Source organism: Eurytemora carolleeae, unplaced genomic scaffold (assembly GCF_000591075.1).
Source record: "Eurytemora carolleeae unplaced genomic scaffold, Eaff_2.0 scaffold814, whole genome shotgun sequence".
Lineage (NCBI taxonomy): Eukaryota > Metazoa > Arthropoda > Copepoda > Calanoida > Temoridae > Eurytemora > Eurytemora carolleeae.
In genome coordinates, this window is record NW_019396815.1 from 106,719 (window position 1) to 117,943 (window position 11,225).

The 11,225-nt window shown below is 30.8% G+C and overlaps 1 protein-coding gene across 1 annotated transcript in view; it reads left to right on the top strand.

Annotated features, from left to right (window-relative positions):
* The window catches only part of LOC111708978 (transcription factor GATA-5), a 24,978-nt gene extending 20,847 nt beyond the window's left edge, over nucleotides 1–4,131 (top strand). The window contains exon 2 of the mRNA XM_023482509.1: nucleotides 3,096–4,131. Coding sequence (XP_023338277.1) covers nucleotides 3,096–4,048 — 953 coding nt within the window. The 3' untranslated portion in view covers nucleotides 4,049–4,131. The remainder of the gene's footprint in view (nucleotides 1–3,095) is intronic.
* The last annotated feature ends 7,094 nt before the right edge of the window (nucleotides 4,132–11,225 follow it).

The window sequence follows — 11,225 nt, forward strand, 5'->3', positions numbered from 1 at the left end:
CTTCCTGTCCTATCACCCCCTTCCCTGCCCCTCCTTCCCTTTTCCTTCTTTATATATATATATTAATATTTTCCAGAGAGTTTAATTTATAAAGTAGAGTATGCTGCAAAGGAATTGAGTATTTGTCACTAACTCAAGTTTGAAATATCTAAGATCTACGACATTGGGTTGCAAAGATATAAGGATTAAATAAAACAGAGTTTGTGGCAAAGACTCAATTCCTTTTCGTCCTCGTCTTTTTATAGTTCTTGGTAAATATTCTAAGAAAAACACACTTTCATAGTTCCTTTAAAAAGATTTAATGTTTCATAAAATTGACATTTTTTAAAAATGTTAAAATAACCTGAAAATTTGAATTGTTGAACACCAATGAATGACCTTGTTATCTGATATTTCAAGTGTGCACCATGACAATTGTGTAAAATTTACATTAAAGACTCAAATAAAAGTTAAATATCCATCTCCACAATTCATAGTTTGAAATATTAGTAGATGTTTAATCTTCTAATCTATTTGCTCTTTCACAATTCATAGTTTGAAATATTAATAGATGTTTAATCTTCTAATCTATTTGCTCTTTCAAAATTCATAGTTTGAAATATTAATAGATGTTTGATCTTGATAATCTTTTTGCTCTGTCACAATTAATAGTTCGAAATATTAAAATATCAACAACATAACATTGCAAACATTTTAAGATTAGAGCTTGTGAGTTGTGCCAAGTATTCAGTTTATTTGAAAACATTAAACTTATTAATATTGTAAAGGAACTGATTTCTTGTCATAAATTTCGATTTTTTCATTTCAATTTTATTTAACCCGAAGTCGTACACCTTTGATAATTAAATCTATGAATTTTGTATGATTAAAAATGAAAGTTTTAAATATCAATGATTAATACCATCAGGTTGCAATAATACAGGGAATAGGGATGAGAAAATTTGAGTTTGTTCTTTCATCCCTTATCCTTGAGAGTTAAAGAAACAGTAAAGACTAATTAAACGAATTGACATAATGTTTATCTTGAGTCATAAATCATATATATTAGGGGTGCAATTAATTAATTTTTGATCTTTAATTAACTAATTAGCAAAACTAATTAAATAATCTGATAATAAACTTTGAATAGTTCTTAAAGAAATATTTCTTCCTGATTCCTTTATTTTGCTAATTAAAGCTTAATATTCAAATATGCAAACAATTAATGTATATTTTCAGAAAGAGTAAAATAATGAATGAATTAAGCAGAACTTAAGTAAAAACAATTTTTTGTGCAAAAATAAAATCGTTTAAAATCGTTTAAGTCTCACAAGTCGTGAACTTTAGAAAAGTTAGTAGTTAGTATAAAAATAGTAGAAAAAAGTTTTTAAAAAAGTATAAAAGTTAGGTTTTGCATCCCCAAAGGCAATGAAATACAAATTCGAGGTATTATTAATCCAACAATTCTAATATTTCCATTTTTCCAAATGTTTTTGAACATATTGAATGGTATTGGTGTAAAGCGATTCAATCTTACGGGTAATATAATTGTTTCTGTTTATTCTTTATATTTCTAATTCTATAAAAATAACTAGGTAGATACCTCTACTGCATAAATAAACAGGGTAGATACCTCTACTGCATAAATAAAAAGGGTAGATACATCCACTGTGGGAATAAACCATGTAGATACCCCCACTGAATAAAGAAACTAGGTAGATACCTCCACTGTATAAATAAACCGGGTAGATACCCCCGCTGGAATAGTACACCTGTCTGATAATCAAACTCATAATTGGGTCTTATCTAACCAATCAGTAGCAGGGTAATAGTGCAGGCTGTGGGGGGAGGAGGGGTCGCCGGGCGTCGTAGTTTTCTTAGAAAGGGGGGAGGGGGAGATTTGTCTAAAAAACAGGACAAGAAACAAAATATTTGTAAACGTTTTTATAAATCAATAAACGCAAACAGTAGATAATTAAATTTTGAAATAAAAAAATAAAAGAATAAGTAATATATATATAAATGCATGTGCATTGTGCAGTATGTAATTAACTTTATTATAATTACATAACCCCTCCCACGCCCCTCGCCATTGAAAGATTTGAAATGTAAATTTAATAATTATATATACATTTATTACATGAATAAAATATACAGAGAGTTTTTATGGTTTCTTTTTGTTTCATAAGCTTTTAAGTTTCTTTACCAACAGTTATTGCTATAGGTGTGTAGGTGTTTTGCCTCAAGTTACAACTTTAAATTGATAATTGGCAATTTCCTTCATCATTTTTAAATAAGAATTCTAAATTGAAATAAATTAAAAAAATGCATAATATAAAAATTTATGTGGTGACAATACCAGGTTTTCCCGAGTCGTATGTGCGTATTTTGGCGTTAAAGCTTGCATATAATCATATAAGATATAGGACGCGCTCTGTATTCGAAATTCAAAGCGTGTGTACTTCTCAAAAACTTTCCAATAAGAGTAGTTATGCTCAAAACACAAAAAAGGTTTCAATTGAACATGCAATTCACTTTAGTTTAATGTGAAGTTTACATTTCTAAATATGTTCTGTAAATTGGAGGAACCAACTCAAGTAAGGGGATGGTATAATGATACGTTTATTCTTTCTAACTCTTTTTTGTTTATTTCTCATTCTGTTTATTTTTAGAAATGGTTGCCAGTTTAAAGTGGTTCAAAAGTGCATGTTATATTCCGCTAGGAATGCATAGAAAGCCAAGAAAAAACAAGAAAATAGTTTTCTTCATCCTATTTAAAGAACAAATTTGTCTACAAATGAGATTTTCATCCGCTAAAAGATCTGGAAAAATGTTAAATAAATCTCTTTATAATGTTGTGTATTAACATCTTTATTTTTCGACTTATCAATCTATCTATCTACCATACTATCAAACCATTTAACTATCCATCTATCTGTTTGACTATCCATCTATCTATTTATCTATCCGACTATCTAACTATTTATCTAACTATCTAATATTTCCACCAATCAATCTATCTCTGATTCCGATGGTATGAGAAGACCAGTGGGAGTGGCGCTGTTCTCTGATTGGTCGACAGCTGATCAATCTCGTGTTCTGATTGGTTCTCCTAGTTGGATGGTTGGTGGAGGTAGTAGATCTGGCCAGGGCGGCGGGGTGGCGGTTGGCGGGGGTTGACGGAGCAACCATTCTCCGAGGGAGTAGAGTTATCAGTTCATCTCCTGCAACCTTCATCAGTCCTTCGCGAGACAAACCCAACATGGCAGATTTTTTCAAACCTTGGAACAACTTTCAAACATCAGAGTTTTCTCATTTAAACCAGTCTGATTTGAAACCTACCCTGAGCGGATATGATTTAAAACCTGAGGAGCTGCAAACCGTTCCTTGGAGTTTAAACTGGAACCAGGTTCCCTCTCCTTCCTCTCTAGGTTCGATATCTCCACCCAGACCCTCATCCACTGAGTCCTACTCCGGATACCAGGTTCAACAGGGAGCAGGGTTCAGAGAAACCAGACAATGTGTGAACTGTGGAGTATCTTCTACTCCTCTCTGGAGACGAGATAATGGTGGTAATTATCTCTGCAATGCCTGTGGTCTTTATCACAAGATGAACGGAACCAACAGACCTCTCATCAAACCAAAGAACTCTAGGGTCTCCTCTAGTAAGAGGGATGGAACCAGCTGTAGTAACTGCTCTTCAACCACAACAACACTGTGGAGAAGAACAACAGCAGGAGAGATTGTCTGTAATGCTTGTGGACTCTATCAGAAGATACATAACACCCCGCGACCAATCTCATTGAAAAAAGACAATATTTTAACCCGTAAGAGAAAGCAAGGAAAAAAAGGAATGGTCTATAATCCATCTTTTTTCCCCGGCTCATATTTTCCCTCTGAACCCTCCACCCAGCTCCAACCTAGCTACCCTACACTACCAACCTCCAATACAGGAGCACTTCAATTCTCTGATCAATGGAGCGCCTCAAATAATCTCCAGTTTTCTTTCACCTCGAACCAGTCCCAGCTGAACCAGTTTTATAATAATATTTACCCTGGATATTACTAACCACTCCCAACCCTTAACCTATTATTAATCTCTGTGATATTTTGTGTATATAAAACTGTATTTTAATAAATTTTGTCGGTGTAGCAAAACTTTCTGCATTATGTTAGAGACAAATTTAGAGTAAATTTTAGAGACAAATTTAAAGAAAAAAACATAATAATTAGTTGTGTCATGTTGTTCAATGAATAATTAGTTAACGAAAAATATAATTTTCAGATAGGAAAAAAAGGGTTTTCGCTAAATTTGACTTTAAAGAATAAAACTTTAGAACTGAGTTCTTGTCTCAAACTCTTATTTTCGTATGCGTATATTTTTGCAACCCGAAATCAAAAACGCTTGATATTTCAAATTATGAATGCTGCTACTTTAAGAAGTTTATGTTTGAAATATTCAAATGTTTACATCATCAGGTTGCACAGATGTAGTGATTAGAAAATTTTTTAGTTTCTTTCTCTAAATTTTCATAATAATTTCATAAGTTTTACAATTTTTAAGCATTTTTCATTGATAAATACAAAAAATATTAAAAATCTCGATTTAAAATTGTTTAAAGTCTCCGGCCTCAGAACTCAAAGATTTAGGGATTATAAAGTTTTAAAAGAGTGGGTTGTTCTTTTACTCTTTTTGAAATAGGAATAAACTGCATCAATTATTTATTTTTTGCATAGGCTTTAACTAGAATTAAAAGGTTTGATTTCTTGCTTGAATTTAATTGAATTTAAAAGGAACTGCAGAAAGCGCAATTTCGAGTGATTTTCAATTAAAAAATAACAATGCTCGAACCTAAATCTGAAAACGAATGTCCTTTTTCTGTCTCTGGAATGTGTTCTGTCTTCATTTCATAAAGTTAGCAATATTTATTTTTCATAAAGTTAACAATATTTATTTTTCATAAAGTTAACAATAATTATTTTTCATAAAGTCAACAATAATTATTTTTCATAAAGTTAACAATATATATTTTTCATAAAGTTAACAATATCTATTTTTCATAAAGTTAACAATAATTATTTTTCATAAAGTTAACAATAATTATTTTTCATAAAGTTAACAATAATTATTTTTCGTAAAGTCAACAATAATTATTTTTCATAAAGTTTACAATATTTATTTTCCTTTTCTCGTCGTTTGTGGCTGAACACTAGACAACTGTGTCACTCTCACTTCAAAGGAATTGATTTTTTGTAACAAAATTTGATTTTCTAATAACTATATTTTTTCCACCTGATGGTGTAAACCTTTGATATTTCAAACTTAGATCCTTTCATCTATCAGAATTCATAGTTTGAAATATCTAAGGTCTAAGGCATTGGGTTGCAAAGATATAGAGATTTGGAAAATTATAGTTTGTGACAAAGACTCAATTCTTTTTGATTATGAGTACATTTATCTCCGTTCGAAACTTTTTATTTATTCATTTATTTTTTTCCTTCTTTATCCGTCCATTCATTGGTCTTTCATTTATTCATTTATTCATTTTATTCATCCTGTTATACATCTTTTTATTTCTTTTTGATAAATATTTAAAAGTCATTTATTTATTGACTTATTTTGTTTATCCTTTTATTATATTTAGAAGTCGTTTTTTATCTTTATCTGATCAAAATTGCTTAAATAATAAATTCAAAATTTTTTTCCCTCTCCCTTTATAATTTTTATTAGCTGTATTAGCTTTCATTTAGTTTATGCTTTACATAAAAACTGATTCTCATAAGACGATAAGTATGAAAACCATTTGTTCATTTAATGCATATTTTCTATTCATCCACTTATGATATTTATAAGTTGTAAATATAGAAATTAATTTTTCTATTAATTCATTACATATAAGTTTAAAAACATAAAAAATTTATTTTTTATAAATTTATTAATTCCATCCTTTATGATACCATTTTTTCATTAATTCATATTTTCTATCTTTCTATAATATTCATTAGTTGATAAACAATGTCCACCCTTTCCTACCATGTTATCTTTGCATTAATCTCTGAGAGTCCATTTAGTTTTTTCTATTTTTAAACCATTATTTGTCATAATTGGTAACCTGCCCTCCTACTTCCGTGGCATTTTCCTTTTAAACCACTCCCTTCTGCCCCCCAAATTCCCATGCCCCCTCCCCTTCATCCGGTATACTATCTTTCTATCCTTTGCTTATCTATCCTGCCATCATTTTCATTTCGTCAGTAATTGAACCTGTATTCATTTTGCTTATTTTCCTAATTAAGCTATTTTCTATTTTTATACCTCTATTCATAGTTTTATAGACAACTAGACATGTCTCTCTAAGTTTAAGCATTCGAAATATGAGTCCTTGCTCAAAAATGCAATTACCGTCACACCTTCTTTAAAAAACTTAAACACTCCCTTTAAATACCAAATGTTAAGTGTGTGTATGTTTTGAAAGAATGCTTGTTTTCGACTTTCTAACTTGTTATGTTGTATGACGAGATATTGTGTAGATGGTTGGAAGATGAACTGATCAACTATGCAGTTCAGGCAGATCATAGAAGATCATCTCTTTATAATCTCTACAAAACATGCAACACCTGGATATTCTATACTCACTAACTCTTAGCAATACCTGGAGCTAGTATTATATACTCCAGTACTTGAATTAGTACATGGAGCTAGTATTCTATACTCCAGTACTCATGCCAGTCCTGGAGCTAGTATTCTACTCTCCAGTACTCAGTATAGTACCTGGAGCTAGTATTCTAAACTCCAATACTCGTAGCAGTACCTGGAGCTAGTATTCTATACTACAGTACTTAAATTAGTACCTGGAGCTTGTATTATATTCTTCAGTAATTAAATTAGTACCTGGAGCTAGTATTCTATACAACAGTATAGTATTCTAGTATTCTATACACCATTACCCATGCCAGTCCTGGAGCTAGTATTCTACTCTCTAGTACTCCGCACAGTACCTGGAGCTGGTATTCTATACTTTAGTACTCGAAGCAGTACCTAAAGCTAGTATTCTCTACACCAGTAGGAGATGGCTAAGGTAGAAAAAAACGAATAAAAGATAAATCTACAATAAATGAATATACAATCAATATTTTTATTTTATATCTTGCAGGCTCCATCAACCAACGTTAACCCCCCCCCCCCCCCTGTAATCCTGGGATAATAGACACAGCTTGAAGTTATATTTAGAATTATTGTTATTTTTATTATTTACTCTTAAATTCAGGGCTGAAACAATAAAACATGAAGAATTGATGAATAGACAGATAATAAACAGTGGGAGGGGTGGAAATTAATCTGGACTTATCCCTAACTAGAGACAATAGGAGGACACAGACCATCACACCTTTCACGTAGACAGACAGACAAATCAAACAGACAGACAGATTAAACATACAGACAGATTAAACATACAGACAGATCAAACAGACATACAAATCTATTATACAGACAGATCAAGCATACAGACTTATTAAACATACAGACAGATCCAACATACAGACAGATCACTCTTACAGACAGATAAAACATTCAGACATATCAGACATACAAGAAAGATCAAACATACAGACAGATCAAAAAGACATACAAATCAAACATACAGACATATCAAACATACATACAAATCAAACATACCGACATATCAAACATACAGACAGATCAAACATACAGACAGATTAAACATACAGCCGTATTAAACATACAGACAGATCAAACATACAGACAGATCACCCTTACAGACAGATCACCCTTACAGACAGATAAAACATACAGACAGATAAAACATACAGACAGATAAAACATTCAGACCTATCAGACATACAAGAAAGATCAAACATACAGACATAACAAAAAAACATACAGATAATACATACAGAAAGATTAAACATGCAGACAGATTAAACATGCAGATTGATTAAACATACAGAAAGATATTATTTACAGACAGATTATACATTAAGACAAATTAAACATACAGACTGATTAGACATACAAACAGATCTTACATAAAGAATAATTAGACATATAGACAGATCAAACATACTGTCAGATCAAACTTACAGACAGATCACCCATACAGACAGATCAAACATACAGACAGATCAAACATGCTGTCATATCAAACATGCAGATAGACCAAACATACAGACAGATCAAACATACAGACAGATCAAACAAACATACTGACAGATCAAACATTCAGACAGATAAAACATACAGACAGATCAAACATACAGACAGATAAAACATACAGACAGATCAAACATACAGACAGATCAAACATACAGACAGATCAAACACCAAGACAGATAAAACATACAGACAGATAAAACATACAGACAGATTAAACATACAGACAGATTAAACATACAGACAGATCAAACTGGTTCGAAAGAGAAGTTTCACTGACTTTTAGAGAAGTATATTTTAATATTTGTGAGCAATTTCTTCAGAAAAAAATCCTACAGTCTGAATTTCGAAATTTCAAATACATTTTCAAGTTCTGCATGTAATTCAGTCTTTGCCATAAACCCCAGATTTTCTAATTTCTATTTTATTAAATACATCCTTATGTCGTTGACTTTAGATATTTGAAACAATGACTTCTACTAGTTTAAATAATCTAAGTTTGAAATATCGAAGGTTAACACTTTCAGGTTGCAAAGATATGGGGATTTGAAAATCAGAAAGTGTGGCAAAGGCTCAATTCCTTTACCAAAAAACGAATTTTTGTGTAAGTATTAATTATATAGTGGTTCAATATATATTTAACAGGCAAATTTTTTAGGATAATTTCCAAATTAGGTTGTAATTGGTATGTTGGGGGGGGGGGGGGGGGGTTATTTTTTTACTCTAACAGCTGATATAAACTAAATCCAGATTAAAATTCATAGACTCGAAATCTGTTAAACTGTTTAGAATTGTCTGTTATCAATATTTAACAAGATTTAAGATTCTTAACAACTGATAAACCAAAATATTCCTATAGTCTCTTAGATAGATAGAAAGATAGTTATATATATGTATAGATAGATAGATAGATCGATAGAAAGATAGATAGATAGATATGTCCGGGTTGAGACGAACAGACAGACAGATTGGCAGACGGCAAGTTTACAAGATTAAGATTGAGTCCGGATAGACCTTCGTCATACGGAGATTATAGTATTTTTATCAAAATCATTAATTTACTCATCTTTAACAAAAATATTCCTTATTAATTTACTCATCTTTAACAAAATTATTCCTCATTAATTTACTCATCTTTAACAAAAATCATTCCTCATTAATTTACTCATCTTTAACAAAATTATTCCTCATTAATTTACTTATCTTTAACAAAAATATTTCTTATTAATTTTCTCATCTTTAAAAGAAAAGATAATGTTAAAAATATTTTCTACTTGGATACACAACATCTTGTTTTCTTCTTTTTAACAATATTTCTTACTTTTTGTGAACTATTGTTGTTATGAAGAGATGTTGGGTTCATTTAGTCAAAAATTTTGAAATATGAAATATCTGTTCACAATTTTCTTTTGGTATTTCAGTAATAGCGTTTTCATGTTTTGATATTTTCATCCTGAAACTTAAAGATATCTGAAGATCAAAATCTACTCTCATAAGTTCTTAAGCTCTGAAGCTCGTAACACATAAAAAGGAAATAATTTTGAATTTGTAAATATTTAGATAATTTTTAATTCTTTCAGAAATGAACAAAAAACAGTCTTCCTACTTCTTAACTCTATTCTGACTGACGTCTAGTTTACCCAAAATAGTCTGGGGGGAGAGGGTCACGTGACCCCCCATCTAATTTCTTCTTGTGATACAAATATATAATATTTGATACATTTTTGGAAGGTACTTGGGGTCTACTTCAATAATCTGAAGAAAACAATGCAAATTTGAAAAAATCCAACCATTTATTGCAAAATCCAGTTATTTACCGAAAAGTGTGCAAAAAAGCAGAAATTGCGCGAAATATGACAAATTACACATTTTTAATAAACCCTTGACCCAGCAAATTAAAATATGCAAAAAAATTAGCAAAATCTTCATCATTTAAATGTGTATTCAAAAAAAACTAAAATTGTGCAAAACTCCTTAATAGTTGTGTTATAATGTCTACGCAAGATTTCTTTGCGGAAATTATGCGATCTGCTTTCTTTTGTTCTAGGCTTTCCAAAGAGTTATAAAATGTTGAAATCCAATGACCGGAAGTAGGTCTAAATATAGATATAGTGTGGTAAAGGTAAAAGGTATGCCTGAAGACTCAGGCAGTCAGGGTACAAAAGCCCAGCTTTACACCTAAAGTAAGGGGCAGGTATTAATTAGAAAAGTCAAAAATTTGAACAACCTCTGACCAATACTTATTGAGTTATCGCAAAAAAACGAAAGAGGGGGGGGTTTCACGGTGACTCCCCCCTCAGTCTTAACAGGGTTAAAATCTAAGTTCAAGACTGTAGAAGACGATTAAAGACAATAAAATGTTCAGTAAAACTGAAAAATGTTTATTTTCTCATTTATCATATTAACAATTTTTATGCCCCAGTGCAGTTCTGGTTTCTTGATTAAAGAATATCCGTCCTTGTTGTTAAAATCATAATATAGAACACCAATTATAATTTAAGATAAAAAATACTAAACCCATAGAATCTTGTATTGCATTTCTGTTCCTCCTTCTTAGGAAATTGAAAAGTCGATGAAAAATATCCCCCCCCCTGATTCCAATTTGTAATGCAAAATTGGTTTAAAAAAAATCTGAAAACTTGTCTCTAACTTTGAGGCCTTTGATATCTGAAACTATGAATTCTGTTTAATCCAACAGTCAAATTTCAAAAATTAAATGTTTTAAAATATAGAGATTAGAAAGTTAAAGTTTGAAGCAAGTTTCTTTAAAGAATCTATACAAACTAGCAAACATATTAAAGGAATTTAGTTTTTGTAACAAACTTACATTTTCTAACCCCTATATCTTTGTAACCTGATGGTGAAAACCTTTGATATTTCAAACTTAGACTATTTGATCTACCAGAATTAATAGTTTGAAATATCAAAGGTCTAGGAAAATGAGTTGCTAAGTTATAGGAATTGGAAAATCTGATTATGTGGCAAAAACTCAATTCCTTTGTACCTAAACTTATATATGTTACGTTCTACAAAATAAAAGTAGGCAGTTTTAATTAAATTTTTCTTTTTTATTTGC